The sequence below is a fragment of the Fulmarus glacialis genome, unplaced genomic scaffold (assembly GCF_000690835.1).
Source record: "Fulmarus glacialis isolate BGI_N327 unplaced genomic scaffold, ASM69083v1 scaffold7328, whole genome shotgun sequence".
NCBI lineage: Eukaryota > Metazoa > Chordata > Aves > Procellariiformes > Procellariidae > Fulmarus > Fulmarus glacialis.
Genome location: NW_009227644.1, coordinates 129860 through 151999, shown reverse-complemented (window position 1 = coordinate 151999; position 22140 = coordinate 129860). Strand labels below are relative to the sequence as shown.

The 22140-nt window shown below is 39.2% G+C and overlaps 1 protein-coding gene across 1 annotated transcript in view; it reads right to left on the bottom strand.

Moving 5' to 3' along the window:
- Window positions 1–2234: 2234 nt before the first annotated feature.
- Window positions 2235–22140, bottom strand: part of NAV3 (neuron navigator 3) — a gene marked incomplete at its 5' end in the record, with an annotated part of 145255 nt that continues 125349 nt past the window's right edge. The window contains 10 exons of the mRNA XM_009583220.1: window positions 2235–4930; window positions 7115–7318; window positions 10016–10134; window positions 10804–11000; window positions 12406–12560; window positions 14071–14306; window positions 15056–15224; window positions 15534–15629; window positions 16296–16393; window positions 19331–19505. Coding sequence (XP_009581515.1) covers window positions 4811–4930; window positions 7115–7318; window positions 10016–10134; window positions 10804–11000; window positions 12406–12560; window positions 14071–14306; window positions 15056–15224; window positions 15534–15629; window positions 16296–16393; window positions 19331–19505 — 1569 coding nt within the window. The remainder of the gene's footprint in view (window positions 4931–7114; window positions 7319–10015; window positions 10135–10803; window positions 11001–12405; window positions 12561–14070; window positions 14307–15055; window positions 15225–15533; window positions 15630–16295; window positions 16394–19330; window positions 19506–22140) is intronic.

Genomic DNA, 22140 nt, shown 5'->3' with positions numbered 1-22140 from the left:
TTCATTCAGTGTGCTTACTCATTGCTATTTATCAACGTTTGTTTAAGGTTGCAATTGAACAAAGAACAGTAAATGCAATTTAGTGTAGAACGGCAAGGTCACATGACCCGGGTCTTAGTTAATTTATCTTTCATGACAGATTCTATTTTCTGCTACTGGTATTATTACCCGGCAATACATTTCTCCCATGATAGTGCATCTGTAGGTCTTGCATTGCCAAACTTAGTGGTAGCATTTAATTTGTGTGACATTATTCAGTTATCAAGAAAAAGTAGCGCATGCTGAGAAACACAGCGGCTATTTAATGATAGCATAAAAAATGTGTTCTTGTAAGCAAGAGCAGTGTCTCAAGTACTTTGCTAAAAACACTTTTCTTTCCACGGCTGCACTATCCTGTTCCCATTCCTGTTCCTGCCCTGGGAACCTGGGCGTTCACCAGGCAGGTCTCCTGACGAAGGCTAGCAGGTAGATATGCTGAGACAGGAGACACAGAACGAGTTTGACAATTAAATTTCATATCTTTTTCCTTAATAATGGCAGCTGGATAATGTGCAAAAACTGCAGCACTGAATTATAGGAAAGCCACACTGAGATCGCTAAAATCATCCAGTCTATTCCCCTTCCTGTGTAGGATCAGCTTTCCATATGTAATTTTCAACAGAAACTAATCTAATCCATCCTTAGAGACCTACAGTGGTGGAGAAGCCATGTAAGTCATCATATCTTTCCTATATAATACACACATGGTTTTGTATGACATTCTGATATTCATACCAACGTTAACTGGAATACAAATATACCCAGGACATAAGTGATCCAACAATGTAGCTGTAAAACAGAAATAATCATGGAGGGTCCTAGCAGGAGTCAACAGGGGTTTGTTCTTGACAAAACGTTACTTACTACCTTTACCTACAAACAGAAAGATAAAGAAAGGAGATGGAAGTCAGGGAAGCTGGTGGAGCAGTAAATTAGACAGATGCCAATTGTAGAGAATGATCTGAATCGTTTGGTAGGGTGGGCTGATTTGAATAACCTGTTTTAATACAGATAAATTTGCAATTGTACATCCAAGGAACAAAGAGCATAGTTTATACAGACAGGATTGGACAAAGTATTTCGAAATGATGCAACATGAAAAGGAGTCAGAGTCTTGGTAGGTAATTAACTGAACATGAGCCTGCAGTAGGATGATGCAATTAGAGAGTGAATGTCAGCCCTGAAGCCTAAGCAGGGAAAATATGAAGTGGGAGTAGAAAGGTGGTATTAGTTCTGTTTATAGCAAAAGTAAAATCATCACAGGAATACCGTGTGCAGTTCTCATACCCACACTTCAGAAAGGACTCTGACAAATCAAAAAGTAGTCAGAAAGTCCTGCAAAAAATGCGTTGAGGTCAGATAGGCATGCCTTACCATGAAAAGCTAAGAATGAGCAAGCTGCTTGTCTTATCAAAAAGAAAAGCAAGGAAGACTATGACTTAAATGTAAAAGATGTTTTTGATTGTGGTTGGCTTTTTAGTATAGGAGGAAAAGGCATGACAAAAGACAGTGTAGGGTATTTTTCTCTTGAAAAGAAGGCGATACGTAAGATTTAACTGCAAAAAAAGCCCTTAAAAACCAAACTCACCCAGTGAATAATCAGCCACATTGACAACGTGGCTAAATCTTCTACTCTGTGCTGTTACGTCTAAAGGTCTTTCCAGGGATATGACAATTTCAGGAGAAATTACAGACCTGGTGATGAGACTTGTAACTGAGGTGCCACAACATGCAGGATCATAATGATCTCTTCCAGCCTCAAAATTTGTGATTAGATGACTACCATAATTCTGTTTTCTTTCTTCAGATTCTGTTAAACCATACTGATGTATACCTGCTGAGGAAGTAGCCCTAAGTCCTTCAAGTTTGAAAATAAGGCATAGTACTGCACCAGTTTTGTACAGGTTTACCACCACGAAAATCAATAGCCTTGTATTTGAAGATAATCTTGAGAACGGGGAGACTGTAAAGTTGTCTCTGAACTGCACAACCTGTTTCCACCATGGAAAGAGCCATTCAAAAATCATACTGAATCACTGGAACTAGAAACAGTACTTAATTTTGTTTCTACAGAGATTAGTTCTGCTGAATACAGAAAATGACATCCTTCAGTTTGCCATTTTGTTTATATGTTTTTATATTTGAAATAATATCTAACTGTTAAGTGGTCCTGACTGCAAAAACACCAGACTGTGTTTTCAATAAATAATTCCACTTTAATGGCAAAGTAATAATTTAGACAGATACAGTGCGCACACCTGCAAAAAAATATACGCAAGCTGGTTTACAAGCTAGAGGAACAATAAACCAATAGAAAATACATCATCCAGTTAAGTCCGATGACACCAAATACTTATTATTAGGGCTTTACAAAGACTACAAAACTTTTCAGATGATTTATTTCACTGTTTCTGTCTATTTACATGATATGTTACATCAAAAATGTACAAAATATAAAATGTGTACAGACAAATGTTTCACAAACAATTTCTGAGTTGTAAACTAGGTGGACTCACTGAGATGTATTGCAGGAAGTTTTGTATATGTGATATAGTGTGTTTGTGTGTTAAATATGGCAGGAAAAGATTTGCAGGTTTGCTCAGAGCACAGGTACAGGAAAGAGCAGCTTTCCTTTAGTTCTTTGAGTCAGTCAAGGTGTATGCGCTGACGTTTTGCAGCAGAAATGGATCCAGATTGGGGGGCATGATGTTGGTCCGACTGAATCCTACATGCATAAAATCAGTTAGAGTTTTATTAGGGCAATAGCACCGTGTAGGCACCTCTAGATTCAGCGATGCAGCTCAGTGCCATTTGGAAACTGCATTGATTTATCTTTGTTTTACAGCGAGTGACCACAGGGTGGCCACAAAGAGTTAATAGCACCAAATACACATCCTGAAGGTAACATCCGTGGAGGTGTACAGTACATGACTACACAATGCCAGAGCCCTTAGATACCTTCTTGTTTATATGCACCTATTTTAACCGGACGCCTCTTGTGGTAAAAGAGCGTTCCCGATTATTCTGAGCAGTTTGAATGCAATCTGGTTGTAGCCTGCCATGACATATGCACGTAAAACATTTTCAGATTTTTTTCCCCCAAAATGTATTGGCTTCGTATAGATATTGAAACATGCTCACTATAGCATTGATAGCTCCTGCATAGTCATAACAACTGTAAGTACAGGACAAACACACCAGGTTATAACAGCTTTTAAGGTTTGCATTCTGTATTTGTTTGCAACATACAGGAAATCTCAGCAAGTGAAACATCTCTTAACACCAACAGAATAAAATACAATTTTGTTTGTTTGTTTGTTTTCGATTTGATTTGTGCAAGGCTTTTTTTTTTTCTTTTTTTTTTTTTTTTCAATATTTACAATACCCACCCAGTAGACTGTGCAAAACCAACCCACTTTTACAGTATAAACTCTTCCTCTTCCACAGTGGACATCACTGCTTCAGTGTTCTTTTATGCTGAATTCTTCATGTACAACAATAGCAATCAAAACAACATGCTAAAACTAGAAAAAGGAAAAAAACCATATTTTTGTGCTCATGCTGCATCAAGTGCATCCAGCTCTGCTGGATAAGAATTCAAAACATCTATCCTCCAAAAACTCCATTCCATGGGACCAAATGGATTTGAGCCGATTTTCTCAGCGTTTAGGTGGCAGTGGAAGTGGGTTTGGGTTCCTTGTGTATTTCTGAGGGTAGGCAGAGCAATCTATTCACAAGATAAAAATATTATATAGCAACTGTTCTTTCTCCTATCCATTTCTTTAAAAAATCATGATATACAGATATGAGGCTACTGTGTTAACTGACGTTTTCTCATTAGTAAATGAAGAAAAAAACAGTGTAAATTACCAATGGTTTAGGAATTAAACCAACTGTAAAACTGTTCTAGAAATCTGTTTTAAGGCAGTGAGACAGCACCATAAGAAATGTTCCTTCTTTCACTGAAAAGGCTCAAACAAATGAAGCCCTAAAAAGCCTTAATCAGTGTTGGTTAATAATTGGTATAAAACTGTTGTTAAGGAGTGGGCAGGTGGTTAAAAAAGACCTTTGTGGTAAAAACAACTTTATAAAATCTGTGACTTGTGTACTAAAAACTTGATGGAGCGCATCACCGTGACCATGGCAGTTAGAATTAAATTGGCACTTATCCAGCATATCACAGTCATGTTTTCTGGTGATTGCACAATACTGTTTGTGCTTTCTGAGTTACTATTATCATCTTTGACTCATTTTGGAATGGGCAGTAGCGTACAACACAAACACCACTGCAGTCCTGTGACCAGCACCATGTGGCACAACAGAGGTTAGAAGAGAATTAGAAGACCGCATTGTTCATGCAGCGCCTCAGGGTAAACTAAAGGAAAAAAACAAAAGAAGTTGCACTGTAAACTTGTACAGAGAAACAGAGACAGAGAGAGAGAGAGAGAGAGAGAGAGAGAGAAAGAGGAAAAGGGAAAAAAAAATTCCAGTTTGGCTAACACGTGTGCAATCTGCTTAGATGCCCTTGGTCTAGGGCCCTTTCCAGTTGACAAATGGAGTCTCGCTTGGCTCCATAGGTGTTGAAATGCCTTGAAATTAAACTAATTCAAGCTTTCCACTTCAATTTTTCTTCCTGACTTTGCAGTGTTAGGTCTCCTGCCTACCTACAACACACCATTCTCACTCAGGGACCTCGGCTTGCTGCTTTAATACTGGCAGTGGTCTAGTGGAAACAGATTTTACCATAATCCTCCACCAAGGTTTGTCCCTTTCAGAGCGTTGATTCAAGGGATGAATCCAAAATGTCGTCATGGTGGCTGGTGCTATCACTGTCACAGCTTTGTGCGCTCGAATAGTTGGCTGCCTCTTGAAGCCTCATTAGCATATTCATCTGAAAGAAGAAAGCAATGTTTACGTAATCTCGTCTCATTTAATGCTGCAGTGACTTTGCTAAAATTTAATTAACTCCCTTGTTGTATGAGGTGTGCTGGTATCTAGCTGAGGGGACCATACAAAAGCATTTCAGAAAGGGCAGGGTGTCAGCGGCTCCTCCTGGCACCCTTTTCATTGCCTTCTGGTCTTTAAATAGAAATTTAAAGGTCCAAAGAGCCAGAGGGATACAATGGAGCTGCCTGATAACTCTCTTTAATTCAGGGGTGAGACCGGCTGCAGCTGCAACACTGGCAGGGGGGGGAAGACACATCACCACCGGCACCACTGGCAGGGGAAGAAAGCCATATCACAGCTGGACATCTGGGCCCATATTTGGAGACAGTCAAGCTTCCAGATAATTTTTGGATGGCGTAGACACACTACATTGGAAAAGCAACTGAAAACATAATCACACTAACATACCCTCTCTGCAAGAGAGAGTCGGGGAGGGAGCGAGAGAGGGGTGGACTGAGGCCAGCTGCTTCATAAGAGTCCCATCTGCTGTCGAGGGGCTGACCTCAGCAGGGGAGCAGCAACAGATCCTCCTACCCAGGAGAGAAAAGCCCCCACATAATTTGGGGATTATTAGAACCTGAAACCCATCTGAAAAATCATCAAAAAGCAGCATTAAGCCCCAGAAAATTACTTGGATGCTTGATGCCTAACTCTGTGTAATGACCAGGATTTTATTTATAAAACATCCGCTTCTGCCAGCATGCTCAGGGCTGCAAGCAATGTTGACATTGCTTTAGTGTTTTTCAAGGAACAAATACGCTGTCATTACAAAAAAGCAGCAATGAAAAACCAAAGAGAAAGAGGTATTCTTGTGTGTTTGTGTGTTAAGCCCCTTTTCCCAGTTTGCTCAGGGATCCTTACATCTCTATGGTTTCAACCTGCACAGCTTGTAAAGATTTCTCTAGGCATTGAACAACGTTTAATACTCTTTAATGCTGTCTGAAGCTGTAGCATTTGCTGAAGGTTTAATAGGTATCCATGTCTGAGAATACAAGATACATGGGCTGGGTGTGCAATACAGCCTGCACGTGACGTGTCCAGAAGCACAGTATCTGTCTCCCCGTGAGCTGCACCGCAGGCAGGGACAAGCCCTCCATTCACAAGTTTCAAGCTTCTGCCATTTAGTCAGATACAGATACTGACCACAGTGTGCAGGGAGCAAGGGTGACGGGACGCTGAACTTGAGCTGCCCAATTATTTTCACCTTACTGGAGATGATGCATACGTGCTGGAAGCCTGGCCAATGCACTCTCTGGCAGCCCAAATCACAGGGTCAAACAATCACCCCAAAGCTTATGGACTGGGAGACAGGGGATCAAATTAGGTGATTTTCTACACTTCTTCAGGATGCAAGGTCTGGTTTTGGATACCAAACACTTCAGTGAGGCTGAGGAGTCATTTTCTTAGCACTGATAAGAGTTAAATGCATTTTGCCCTGAGAAATTTCCTTTTCCAAGGGCTGCCTGTATTCCAGAAGTACAGTTCTCTAAAATGGTATTTTGAACTGTGATAAAGGCAGTCTATAGAGAAAGCATTATACAAGAATAGCAGCTCAATATATGCAATTTAATAGTCTATTATCAGAGGAGGCAATGGTAAACCCAAACGCCTGGGGTCATATTTAAATAAAACAATACATTGCATTGGGGAAAATCAACCTCTTATCTTTTAGTGCCACCACACTTGCATTCCTTTTACATTAAGATTGTTACACAGTCATAATTTATCTTGAAATGTTTTGAGGAATGGGAGGATGGCTGTCTAATTTGCATTTCCACTAAATTCTCTATGGTAGACAAGTTAGATAATGTGAGTTTCTCAGTCCTTCATTCGTGGAATGTAGATGAAGGACTGCTCAACCTGGAAAGGTGTTTTTAGAATAAGCTGATTAATAAGTTGCTGAAGAGTGGTACCCAAACATTATAATGATGAAGACCAGATACATTTCTGGGCAGATGGGAAATACAAACAATTTAGGGACATATTAACGTGATGGTGATACCTGCCCTCCTTAGATTTTCCTTTTATTTTCAACCTTTTTAATAACTTATAGTAGGATTCATTTCAAAAGCCCATTTTGGAACAGGTACACAGTAGTTTTTTACTTTCCCCAAAGTTTAAATCTTACCAAGGGATCCCCCTCCGTATCAGTCTGTGGAACGTGCTTTGAAGTTGTTCCTTCCTTTGCTGATGCATAACCTTCATAACCAACATCTTCTGGTCTTAACTGAAGTAACGATGGCCACTCATGCTGTAGAGATGCAGAGCTCCATGGATAGGTATCAGCCACCCACTTGGAGGGATCCTCCCAGGGTGCCCTCTTACCGTACATCTGTATTATGGATATAACACAGGTAAGTATCCTACAGAGTTTTCAGTACCAGTTGTACTGACAAAAGTCATCAAAAACATCTAAACCATTGTAGTAAGTGGTTTGCTTTCAAATGTGCTCAGCACTCGGATATGATAAGACATTCAAAAGACCTCATCTCCATTAATGCTCCTTCAATACGCAGAGTGGCTGCAAGTTGAAAAGCACTCCATAACTAGTGATACTTGTAGGCAACAGTGGGAGCCACAAGTTTTTGATACAATGTGAAATGAGACCTTTAGGTAATTTGCTTAAGGCGTATCAGTGAAATTAATTCAGACCTATCTAAAACATTCAGGTTAATTGGATTTTGTTTGAAGTGAATTAGGAAGTGCCAGTTCAGATTGTTCTCTTCTCCTAGCAAAATGGGATGCAGAAGCAGACATTTGTCCACACCTTAGGTTTGAGATCTTTCACAAGGTTAAGAGAAGAAATTCACAAAGGATAGGGTTTCCCTACTATGAAGCACAAAAATGCTTACAAATCTGGGAGGAGGACAGAAGGAGGAAGAATGAGAATATTGTAAGTTTAGGAGGTCTGGTAGCTTCCTCACTAAAATGCACCCTTCCCCACATTGCTGTTCACAAGCGACATGTTAACGGAGAGCCCCTTGGTTGCTGCTTTACAGATTTTCTTTAGCTGTGACAATGACACATTGGGATGGGGAACCAGTCACCCGGACTTTCTGTGATTTCTCCTAGCTCAAACAGCCTCATGCAATCCAAGGAGCAGCATACTATTGGCAGGGCATACACTCATGGAGCATTTAGGTGGGCTGCACTCCTAAAGGGAGTAAAACAGTGAAGGATTTTAGTGTCAAAGCCAGAGAGATGAGTTGTGCTTATCACTGCAACACCTGCTCCCAGGCACTTGCTGAATCCAGAGCTCCAGGTTAGGCAGCCAAGTTCCCTATATTATACACAGAGATACTCAGACTCCTTCGGCCCTACACGGAGGCTGGTCTGCTAAAATAAGCCTAAATAAGTCAAGAGGAAATGTTTCTCAGGGAGGTAGCAGGCTAACTCCAGGCTGTAGGCAGCACTTCCCCTCATCTGAGATTAACAGCAATTAAATCTTTCCTGGAATCTGGAGCAAGGCTTGTAAATTCTGTAAATTCTGAGTTTGCAAAGTACCAGGCTAGAAAGGCATTTTCTACCAGTCTCTGGTTCCAGGAACATCTAATTATATCATATAAAAGATTTCTGTTTATTATTAATAATGTTATTCTATGGAAGCCATCCAAAGCAGCTAAAAATTGGAATGGTTCACGAAACAACATATTTTCTTCTATATGCTGCCATCTTCTGCTCCAGAATTGAAGTTTTCATTTAAGTAGGTACCCTGTATTCGAAAATATAAGCATGAAGAATATCACTGCATTTTTATAGCCGGTCTGAACAAGCGCTGTTAATCTCACCGTGGCTGTTCTATCAGATGTTTGGCAGTTTTTTGCACAAGGCATAAACACTCTGTAATTCCCAGAGAGATAAGCAGTTTTAGGAAAGCGTGAGATATTCAACAAGCAAGATTCTAAACCTCCATCGCATCGGTATGTCAATACAAGGTAATAAAGAAACTGCAGCTGCTTACACCATTCTTTGACTAGTCCATAAAGATCCCCTCTGCACTGTGCAGTAATTTCTTTCAGTGTCATATGTGGCAAAAAACTACCTTTCCACAAAGCATCTTAGAATTGCAGTGCATAAAAGAAAAAGGAAAAGGGAGAAAGCCAAATAAAAATTGAAAAAAAAAAAGAAGAAAGGATTAATTTCAAGATCTAGGTTTGCTCCAAAGACGTGGAATGGTCTGAAATCTTAACCTATATGGGACCACTTACAGTGCTACCTACAGCAAATCTGTTTGTAGCCCTCTTTCTATTAAAGTAGAAGAAATTTTAATACTTCATTAACAATCAATGGAACTGCTGCTAACACCTAGCTCTGCAGAGGACTGTATAGAGGGAACCGTGCAGCACTGTGATGTGATGGCACTGTTACCCAGAATGAGAATTACAGTCAGGAGGAAACCTTAGCCCATATAGAGAAAGAGAAAAGGAGAAACAAAACCATGGGAAATGGGAAAAGCAGGGTTGCAAGATATAAGGGCAATCAGCAGGGCCAAAGAGTAAATTATCTCAGTCTGGTTAGATAAGGCCAGTAAACATTTTTTTTCTTCTGAATGGTGAAAATATCCTTGTTCACAAGCTTTCCTCCACAAGCCTGTGTGCCTACGAGTGCACATAGGTGGGAGAGGATTACACAGACCAAAGCTATTGCACCAGTGTAAGGGCTATTAACTCTTCCATGCAGGGGTAGGCTGAGATTGCTTTTACTCAGGGAGGCAATCATCTGAGCTGTATTTAGCATTGCTGTGAACTCTTTAAACAGTGGAAAAAGAAGAACCTTCCTCAGTCATAGAGGAGAAACCCTCTTCATAAAATACAAGATATGCTAGAGCTGGAGCAGACAAAGCCAAATTATACATCAGAGTAAGAGCAGGTCAAAAGGAGTTCAAGGCTGATTTCTATAATCCCTCCACAGATTTTTTTCTTGCAAATGAAACAGCATTCATACTTGGATGTGTTGGTTAAAAGTAGCTTGGAGAAAGCCTATGAAAATAGTTTTTAAAAAATTGCTGGGAAACAAATGACATACATACCTGAAGTCCTTCTCTCACAGCTTCCAGAAGATACGGCACCAGAGAATAGTTCCAGAGGTCTGTGAACCACACCCTGGAGCCATCAACATCCATAGGGCAAGGGAGGAAGAGGCGGGGACCTGAGAAGTCAAGTTGTATATTAAAAAAAGTGGAACTAGGGAACACATTAAAAATAATCTTCACAGAATTAAAAAAGCAGTATCGAGCAAACTCAAGTGAAGAGAATACTAATACAGGACTACAATAAGGGAGCTATCAGTCTCCTGTTATTAAAATTGAACTAGTGTCACTTTATCCGGTTCTAGGGCCTGATGAACACTCACAAGCTTTACGGGCAAAACTATGTAAAAGGATGACGTCTTTGCTAACGTAGGTATTCTACTAAAAGACCTCATGTACATGTATATATCTCCCACCTGCTAATTTGCTGAACTGACTGTCCAAGTTTTTTTATTGCTGTAATTATACTGCAGTGTGAAAGCAGGGAAAAAAATTAAGGTTAGGAAAGTTGCTATTGAGGTAATTTTTTGTAAATTTAACTTCTTAAAATTATGATAATTTACCTGAAAATCTTTAGCAACCAAGGCAGAAATACCAGGAAATAGATACTCTGTCATTAAACTTTCCATTTTCATTTCAACCTTGCTGGCAACTAGACAAATTCCTCACACTGTTGTTGTACTTCCCATTGAGAGATGACAACGTTTAAAAAGATAATATATCCTTCATAAATCTCTAAAATGCTCAGCCTGCATCCTTATTTCAAACCGCTCTACCAATGGACTCACCAATGGTTACATCTGAAGAGCTGTGCGTTTCCAGGAAGCTGTTGAGATGATGCCATGTTTTGGGGATCCAGTCAATGATTTTGATGAGCTCATTATTGCGTATGTTCCTTTCTATTTCAGTCTCAATCAGTTTCCTTCTCAAATATCTGCCCAAGAAACCTTTAACAGGCTCTGTGTGATTAGCACACAGCACCCACCTGGGTAGAAAGGACAAATGTCAAGCATCAAGGAATAGCAAATACATAATTTCCTCTTAAACATATAGATGAAGGTAATGTCATAAGCTTCTGAGTCTTATTAGTCAGCAAGTATAAAACTGCTCCAATATACCACATTATTGCCCACTGCTACCACACCATCATTACATCAAGATAATGCTGAAGACAAATGGAATGCAAGAATGCAATCGTCTTCAGCATCTTGCTAGAGGTGTTGGAAAATATCTTATTTCTTTCACTGTTCCCCAACACCACCTGGAGACCCATCAATACAGGAGAGATGCAGAAGCTAAAACAATTTGCTGTGATGAGACACAAGATCAATGTTTGTTGAAGAACTGGGCTGAGAAGCAGTGAGCTGTGCAAACACAGCCACAGTAAATACAGAGTGAATGTACCTGAAATTGTGATGCAGCTCCAGATTTGGTGAAGAAGAAACTCCCTGGTTCATGGTTCCAATAATATAGGGACTAAAAAGAGAAAAGTAATAGGTTTTTTTGAGGGAGAATCCATTCAGATATTCAGAGAATATTCTTTATCTGCACTAGGCCAATTTTAAAAGAGTCTCTGGATGCATTGTAGTCTTAGATTTAAAATATTTCTGAGGCGCACTTTTTTTAACGTTTATTCTTGTATGATTTCCCTTTCTGCACATTTGTAGTTTACTAGTACTCATCCGTAATAAAGAAATAAATAAGGCAACGCTGTCCTCATAATTTTGCAGTAGGCTTAGAGTTTTAATTTCAGAAGCCAGTGAATCTCATGAGTAAGACATAGCATGCAGTGATTTTATGAAGGGAAGTCCCTATGGTGGCACTTTTACAGCAGAAATAGCCAATATTATAGGCCAGTAAAAGTTCCAGAAAACATTAGTTTTATTCTTGCTTGGCAATAAAGGACGGTCAGCAAACTTCATACTTCTGCACTGCTACAGGAGAACTGTAGGAAGTGCAAGCCCACTAGATACACAGCTGCTTCTGCATGGCATGGTTCGTGGGTTCACACATATCCCAAATTCCACTATTACAAAGTGCATTTCTTCTTACTCTTCGATAAGCTCTCCTCATAGTACTAATGAGCTTGTGCGATTTGACAGGGTGAAAGGGATAACACCCTAACTCAGTCAAACTTTTAAGTACATTCTTAAATTCTAAGGTATGTTTACATCTCACTGAGATGCATGGAAGTATTCTAAATAAAGTGAAGCAGACACCTAAGTACTTGGCTGAAGAGGGTTAAAATTATTCAAGCACATAAGGGCTTCCCTGACAGCCTATGGGAGCCTAAGTTTCCACTGGGACATTTTATTTTCAAAAAGACAAACAGCTTTTACTGTTTTAATTGCAAAAAGCATGTGAAAAGGGAGAGAAGAGCTGCTACCTACCATTTATTATATTTACAGTTGAGGAAACCATTGAAGATGTCACTTAGTGAACTGATGTGATGGAGGTTATCAAGAATTACAACCACAGGGACATCAGCACCATTGTTGTCAGCACTGCATTGCTCAGCTAGGTTTGCTAGATATTGTCGCAGATCCTTCAGCAGAATTAACAAAAAAAACCAGAAAAGATTAACCCAATTAGACCATAGATGTAATTTCAGTGGAAAAGATTTTCAGAAAGATAAAGAGGCTGCTGCAGAGTTTCCCCACTGTGGATCATTCAGCTGGATCAGCACATGCAGGAAGACCTGCTTCTTAGATAGAGCAACACTGAAGCCACACGCTAGGAAAAACAGGCACTAAACATAAGGCAAGTGACTGAAGCATACATATTCCTATTTGGTGGATACATTCCTTAGAAACCTGCTGATAAAATATCTTATGTCCAGTGGAAAATAGGTTGCGATAACATATGCCATTTCTAATGGGCTGAGATACTCACATTAATTGTTGGACCTCCATTTTTATGAATGCCACATTTATATACCAAAAAAGACCCCACCAAATTATCACACACACAATTTAGGCATACTGAACTGTTCCCTCAGATATCTCTTTCCACTGCTCTCACTGAAAATCTGTTTGACCTTTTGGGGATACTACATCACGCCTCATAATAAAGTTTGTCGTGTAAATCCTTTTTTTCTGTCAACTATCTGTCTGGCTGCCATTTAGTGCTGGAGTAACAGAGAGCTTTCTATAATCAAAACATTTCATATTTTTCTCAACACCTTGTTTCCCTTGAGGGTTGGGGCTAGTCAAGTTTTACAGCCTTATCCCTAGAGGTATCTAATTTTGTTAGTGTTGGGAATGCTCAGTATTACGGACAAAGTTCCTATTGCTGTTTTATTTCCTGGATCAGGGATAGCAGAATCTTTTTTTCTTTAATGGGAACATGCAATCTTTTTTTTATTTCAAGAAAGACTTTTGTTTGGCTTTTTATGATCAGGTCTTTAGGGGATCATCATGGGTTTCTTCCATGGAATAGCACCATCTGTATTATTCAAACACACTTGGTATTTGACAATTTTTTTTTTTCTTTTTTACTGCAAACTCAAAAGCTCTATATAAATTTTAATAGAAACAAAGGAAAAGGAAAAAAAAAAAACACCAAACCCAAAAAATCATAAACCAAGCAATTTACCAGAAATCCAAGCTTGGTCTTTTGTGGGACAATTTTCATTACAAATGTATATGGTATAACAGTAAAACACATCCCCTGCCAAAGTAAATGGCATTATGAAACCTCGCTGTATAAAGACAGTGAACAGCGGTGTTTTTACTGGAATGGTCCCCTCGTCCCTTTGGGATCTCTATGTTCTTCCTTCTTATATTATGTTAACATTCACTACATTCTGTGCAAGACACTCATTTCTGCTTGGTGGGTTTCCTCAAGTGGAGGGAAAATTCAGACTTCCTTCACAATGCTTCAATGGTTTGTTGAGAGCAGAAAGATCTGGTGTCTGCTCATCACTGGGATTGGAGACTGAATTCTTGAAGTAAAAAATGGTAACTGAACGACAAAACAATATGCCAATTAATAGGATCTGCTCTGCATCATTACTACAAATTGAGCAATAGGTTATCTTTTCAACTATAACTTACCTTGCTTGACTTGTGATCTACGTTAAAAGTTGCAATGGCATCCTCAGGTTTTTTTCTGCCAGATTTAGTTATAATATATTCGGCCAGCCTGTTAGCTAAATAGGTCTTTCCTGTGCCACTGGGTCCCGACAGAATAATTCTGCGATGCTCCATCAGCAAATTAAAGTACCGCTGGGTAATTGGCTTAGGAATTAATGTGTCAAACACAAAACTGTCCAAACTGTTTTCTTCCACTCCTGGGAACAAAAGAAAAGAAAAATGGCCTGTCTTCATCCTTGCTAAGGTAGGTATAGGTTTGGCCCAGCACCTGATGGCATCAGTGCTATGCTCAAAGCAAGGTAAGATACTTCTGCCTAAATCAGATTCCTATCAAGGGCTTCTTTAGTGCAGAAACGCTTATATCCTTCCACAGAGCCAAAAATTTAAACAGTGGTAGTAGGATGAGATGGGTGGGAGAGATAAAATCAAAGTAAATGTGAAGAGAAGGCTCAGTGAGGCAACGATGTACGTTTCAGACACTACAGGCAATCATGACAAAAAAAAGGTCAAAGTGACAGCCACAAGGGTTACCGGTTGTCACATCAACGTGTGTATAGTTCTTCTGAAGGGCCCCCCTCCCCTCCAATAGCAAATCCCTACTGCTTTTGAAATGTATTGAATTTTTCCTGTGGAATTGGGTAAGGCATAAATATTTCTCATCATAATCTCTGTTTTGGGGTTGGGTTTTTTGCCACTATTCAGAAATTTGTATGTTGCTGTGATTTGGCAGTCAGGCAGAGAAGGACAGAGATATTCTTAGATTTGTCTCAAAATGCCCCACTGTGTTAGGTATTGTACAATGTCACGCAGAGAGTTTATGTGATAAATGAGTCCTTGAACTGGAGACAAAATACAAAAAGATCAGGTGTAAGAAAAAAACAAGGAGGGATGGGGGAATGCAATGAAGAACTCTACAGTATCTGCAAAAATATTATTGGGGTTTTACCTTTCAGGTTCACAGTGATGACGTTATTATCTCCAACCAGGTATCCACAAGGCAGCAGTTCAGGCACTTCTAGGCTATGGGCTCTAGTTACATCCCCTATACAATAGCTAGCAATGCAGTCAGAGCTTAAACCCAGGCTAGCAGTCGGATCTACTCGGAAAATATATTCCTGAAATTATATTAAAACATAGGATATAAAAATAAAAATGGTTATTGAATGAAAGCAGTTTGGAAAATATTTTGGTACAGGTGAAGTCATTTGACAAGGAGATTCTTGCAGTCACATTCAAGAGAGACCTGCCTACAATCGTGAAAAAAGAACAGCAACATTAAAAATAAAGTTTAATATTGGTGTTAGCTGTATGTCAAGAAACAAAACAAAACAAAAACTTGGCAAGACAACCCAAAGAATACACAATTTTTCTTAAGTGAAAAAGAAAATTGAATTAATACTTAAGCTACTTTTTCACTGTCTTACCTTAAAGAGACGTCTGATTACACCATCTAAAACGTCCCATTTTGTTTTTCCGCTGACTCCAATTGATCCTATCAGGTATGCATGTGGTTTTTGATCCTGCAAAGAGAAATTTTTGGAAACCGGACTAAAAATGGTGGTAATTAGTTTTCTGTGAAGATTCATAATTTTTCCAATGAAGAAAAATAATATTGTTTAGAAAGTGATGTTACAACTTTGTTAATAATCTCTGTGCCAGAAATAGGTATAGATGATATTAGTCAGGTACATCTTTATAAGGAAGGAAATACAGTATCTTATTCTGCTCTTAAGTTGTATCTGTATTTATAAAGAGCTGAATATAAATAAAAGTTGCATTGTATTTATAACTTTTTTTGGTAATACAGAACATGAAAACACGACCATGCAATTCCAAATTGATTACCTCAGCAGCATATTCATAGTTGCAGCCTAAGGGTTCCAAGGCATAGATCTAATTCGTAACAACTTTTAAATGGAGATAGCAAGTCCCAGAACATCTTACTACTAATTAAACTGAGAATTGGTAGTGTCTGAGCCACCACAAAGGCAGAAGGAGGCCATGTGACGTTAGTCTACGGAGAGTACCTAACTGTATTGAGCATGGATGACAGAGAAGAGAGCTGCTATCTTTAGGATATTTCCCTTCAGTTCCTGGCTAAAAATACTGAAACAAGTTGAACTACTATACTGCGAGATTTGCCAGAGCTATAATTCTGCGTCTAGACCTTTGGGTAATGAACTTACCTTGGCTCGACTATAGCCCTTGTTTATAGTGACTAAAATTTTTACACTATGACCTTCTTTGTGGAGTGCTCCATCAGTGACATCATCCAACAAAATATCTGCAATAAAAGAAGGGAAGGGAAGGGAAGTGATCAACCTGACAAATCACATCAGTTATGTTCACATCATGAGTTCAATATTTGTTTAAAGGGTTTTTCATTTAAAAAGAAAGGCTGCCACCACAAGAACTTGTAATCATTTTAATCTGTACTTTTTCCTACTTTGCCTTTTCTGTTGGACATGAAAAAAAGTTACAAATTGTCAATTTTTGAAGCAAGGGATAAAGCTGCTGTCTTCCTCCAGAAGTTCTCTCAGAAATTTTACTGTTAGACATTTAAACTAACTATCAAATTAGGAGAGATTATGGATTTGCATTTTCTTCAAAGGCCAGCACAGTAATCCACTACCCTAAGTCCTGCTCGTTATTATTGTGGTGATTGAAGAAAAGCATTGACTTCATGTCATAGTTGCACAAGGTCGGATTTCACCCAAATTAAATGAGGTGCCAGTAAGATTCAGTCACTCACTCAAAGCAAAACCAAAAAAGACTTATGAATATGACTTCAATGAATGTATTAAAAAATAAATCCTCATGTAAAATGTTAGACAGCTTACACCCAGATCTAGACAGCAGATTCTGCTGTTGTGTTTTTTTTTTTTTTCAATTGATTGAATAAAGAAGCATTTTTGTTGTGAGCTTAAACAAATCCATGCTTGTTTTGTTCCAGGCAGCCAGTTTTTCTGTGCCACCAACACTGAATCTTTCACTTCACTTGTATTTCAGCATATTTGACAAACCTTAAGAGTTTCCATAATGTCATAGTTCATCTGAGGGCAATTTACAACATATCTGATCTCCCTGTGAAGTTTTTTAATCTCTAAATGACCCCCATATAGCCTTTTAAATACATTTTTCTGTAAGTCTTTAGGAATGAGGCACCACTCTGTGGCTAGAAAAAAATTCCACTTTCTGCTAAGAGCTCTCCCTCTCACTGACACAAGGGCCTGAGAAGATGCCCAAGAGGGTCTAATTTCATGGTGGTACTAATTGCTTTAATTAGCTCCTGCCAGGCCTCCTCCTTAGGTGCACTATGGTGGCTCCGTGGCTCCGTCTTACTTCTTGTCTGAGCTCTGGCACTCTTTTCATCGGACAGTCCAGACAGTCTTGTACTGGTCCTTGTTTGCTGCTCTTTACGGTAATGACTGAAATACAGGGGTCTGTGACCACTGAGCCCCTTCCCAGCTTGCCACTCACACCTATCTGGAGGAGATGGTCATACTCTTAGGAAGTGGCGGTGGATAGCTTTGGTCATTTTCAGATGACCATGGTCATTTGGAGACACTGGTCTCCCAGAAAATGCCACTGCATTTTTTAATATGATGAGCCAAAGCCCTCATTATCTCTTTCAGCTTAGTCCCCAGCATGATTAACCTCTCCATATCTCAGGGACTTTTGTTCAATAGTACTCCAGCTGCTGCAGAAATCCCACAAGACTTGATCGGAAGCTGTCACCCTTCCAAGTTCTCTGACATGGCAACAAAATGATACAATGATCAAAAAGGCTGGATTCATAATCAAATGAAATCCTCCACTCCTCATTAGGCACCCTTATTTCTTTAATTTCTTATAACCAAAAGTAATTACTTTGCATGCTAGAAAAACATTTAGAACCAACAACACAGAAAATTATGTAAAGCTTGTATTATGCTTATTCCTGTATCTAGACAGAGTTTGCAGCAAGCGACAAAGTGCTAATAGCTGCTGCTCATGAAAGAGATTCTACAATTACCATTTTGAAAAAAATGATGTTCTGATTTTTATTTTTTTGAAGTGTGTGGATGTGTGAGCAGGAACCATAGTTAAGCTTTTTCTCCCTGTTTTTACAACACTTCATTATATACTGAGGCCCAGCTCAGGCTCATCCATGCTAAAAGTTAAACCTGGCAAAAAATGTAGGCTGGAATGTAAATAAAAAATATACCAATTTTCATATAAAATCTGATATTAACCAGAAGAAATATTCAAATATCCGTGTAACCAATGACTGGCAAAATAATATGACTAACTGCCAATCCAAATTATAGTCAGGCAGTTTGGCACGTTCCCAGCTGTACTCTTGCCTAGACTCTTTCTACAATTATTAGCCACATTTTTATTGCTTCCAGAGACTGCATTATACTTTCTGTGGAGTCTACGCTAATGAGTGCTGCTTTGCTTCTGCTCGGCTCCTGGTTCTAATGTTAGAGACAGCACTTCTGTTTCTTGGCTATGTTATCAAAACAAGTGTAGAAGGCTTATTATCATAAACTCTATGGCATGGAAAATAATCAAATGTTAATGTTCAGGATGTGGACCAAAGTTCTGCTGGCTTTCTCTCATTCACAGAAGACAATGAGAGTGCTTAATAAGCCAGGCGGGGTTTGGCTCCTGTGATAAATGGTGATTTGGTCCAATAGCCTAACTAGCTATACCACATTAAAAAATGTAAGGGATAAAGCTAACTGAGACCATTTTCTGCCCCAGCTGCAAATATGAAATGAAGTTAAGGGAGTTAACTGAATGAAAAAAGATCTGTAAACAAAAAAAGAAAGTTTTATGTACTACGCTCATATTTGTCCCATAGGGACAAGAGACTATATCTATACAATTGCCATGTACACTACAACAGATATTGTCCTTTTCAAATAAATTGTAAACTAGATGACCAAAAAGTAGTTAGATGACCAACTAGGTAGTTAGTATCATAACTAGGAACTAAGCAAAGATAATGAACAATCTGTTACTATTATTCAGAAACTTCTAAAAGCTACATTTTTGGAAATGACTGCCAGCATTCTTCCTCATCTCCCTTAGTGAATGCATATCTGATGTTTACCTGAGTGATATGAGGCATTTTAATTTTCAGGCATACCTTTTATATATGGCCCATTAAGAGGGTGAAAATAATAAATTCGTACTAATTGCTGAGGCATGCATGTGCCCAAAATATGTTTACCTGATGTAACAGATTCTGTGATGTTTAAATTGTTCAGGGAAAGTCCTAATGACTGCCGTGATGAAGAAGATGATGTGCTGCTTGAAGACTCTGATGACGGCCGGGCAGGCTTTCCAGTATTTCCAGTCTCTGCCTTTAAACGATCATTTTCAGCTTTCAATATCTCAATTTCATTCTGTATTCAAAAGAAATCAACATAAAAGCACAGGAGGTTATTCTTTCAGAAAATCACTGGGGGTGGCTATTCTGGTGCTTGCTGTTTGCCTGCAGGAGCTAACTGGTTTACCACTTTCACAGCAGTATGTAGCACTATATATCAGAAGTATAACGCAGCCAGTGAAAACTGGATTGCCTTCACTTCTGAAATTAAGGGGGAAACCCCCTATAACCTTGTTTTAGCTTTTGTCTCAAGACAGTTCCTAAACAACACAAGCTTCAAGCTTCTGTGTTTATTGTACAGTTGACCATAATACAAGTATGCTGAGAATTTTCCCAGCTATCCCCCGTTTTATAAGCTACTTTTTCTTGTCAAATATCTTAGGTAACAGTCAGTTAAGAAAGTTATCGTTAAAATCTTAGACATGTCAATGTTTCTAAAGTCACAGAAAATGATTACTGCCATTAAGTGTAAAATCTAAGCAGTTACTTCACAGAGGAGAAATGAATTAAAAATGGACAATTAGAAATCGATAGCTTAACAGTTTCATAACCCTTCTTGCTATCAGATAAGAATTTTTGATCATTCAAACATGGGATTGTTCACATAATGGCCAGCAAACCCTCTTTGATGAAAACATACAGTGACAGATGAATCAGAACAACTGGGAATTTTTTTTAGCTAAATCCTCTGTGGTGCCAAGTGATTATTGAATGTACAATAATAAAATGAAAACCTAGCCTGAGAACAGCCTGGTACCAGCTAAATCTAGCTTTCAGTCGCTTCACGAAGCACAGTACAAAGCAACTGCTTATTCTTGCAGACAGTTTGGCACATCAAATTTAATTCCACATTTACTAACACTCTGCTAAAAGTCCTATTCTTTTATGAAGGCTGTTGAGCTACATTATACAAGTTAGAACATAAGGGATAGCATCACAAAAAAACCTGCAACAGCTACAAAAAGATTAGATCATATAGCAAAGGTGAGGAAATAGTGAAAGAGAAGGGACAAACCAGCAAAATAGTGATAGAAGGTAATAGATGAAGGCACCAGTTTAGCCTGGGATTCAAATCAGGAACTATGGTGAAATGAGTCATGCAATCTCCATCTACTCTGCAATTTACGCTGATTAACTATACGATTCTTAGCAGTCTTCCATTCTGCTCAGCTTTAGATTTTTAAGGTGCTTTGAATACAAATTGTATTCATATATCATTCCCACCAATCCTACTTTTTCCCCTTACCAATCCTCAGCAAGTCTCCAAAATGTCACAGAGTTTGGCAAATCCAAGGTGGCTGCCTGTCCTTTTGGGAAAACTTCAGAAGAAGTGGTGATTACCAGTGACAGCATCTGAACTAGTCGCCTCTGCCTAGCTGTGGTGAAAGTCAAATTTTGGAGGCCTGTGACTACAGGAGATTCCTCTCTCTGGGGAGTTCACGTGGTTTAGGCACTCATATCCCAGTGTAAGGCCATAATCAGCTGATAAGCCTTCACGTCCTGTTCTCCACCACTGCAATTAACTTATTCTATCCCTTACAGTTCCTAAAAAATTTTTAGTGGCTCCAGATCAAATGCTTTACTTATGTTTGGACAATTGAACCCTATATTTACAGACCAATTCTTGATTATTCTTCCTCCTAATTGAAGTTCAGCCATATATTCCATAGCAACGTTGGCACCTAGTGGTGTGAGCACTGGGGAGGACGGCGGGTACCATAGATGTTTAGAGGTGTGGCTGCGACTGCTATAGGCATGGTATAAACAAAGAGGTCTAGAAAAGACAGCAAGCACACCAAATCTGGTGGTTATGAAATCAGCCACTGTGGACATCTATACAAAAGTGCCTACAAGTGCACCTGACCTAAGCACCCAGCACAGAGCAATTAAGGTGACGAGCCACTGGGACTGGATTCAGCTGTGTAAATGTGGGTTTCTAGTGTCATTGTACACATGATCTTCCATGATTAGAATGCTAAACCTACAAGTCCTGTGCAGATGCAAATACCAGAGGCTGGTTCAAATGGTATCAGGTGCCTATGCTCAAACAACTCAATTTCACCCTCTATACCTATCTTCGGACGATTTTAGGATAGCTCTCTAGGCCCCACTACTGCAGGACTAAAACTCAATTGACTACAACAGGAGTTTATTACCTAGCTCATACCTACACATCTAAATGTAGCTATCCTAGTCTCAACCTGAATCCCCACCCATGGCCTTGAGTCTGTTTCCTAAATACAGGTTTATAGTGTCTTCAGGTATGTCCTAGGTATCATCTCACCTGTCATTCCAGAAGTGCCCAGATCTACTGAAGAACCTATGTCTTACTGTGTGGATGTTATAGATACTTTTGAGCACCCAACATGATACTAGACACTTGTATGTGGGCAACAGAGCTGCAGCCCATAAAGCTCCGTGCTCCACTTTCTGCATCCTTTCAGTGTCATGAAAGGGAAAGTCTTCTGATGAAAAATGTGTTCATGAAGGATTTGGAGCAGTGTCACAAAATAATGTAGTGAAATTTTAGCGATGCTGGATACAATAATGTAGTTCAATTTTACGTTCTTTGCTTCGGCAAGCCACGACTGGGTTAGGAATCAGAAATGATGAGAGAGTATGCACATATATGCCTGCCCCCAACACAGCCC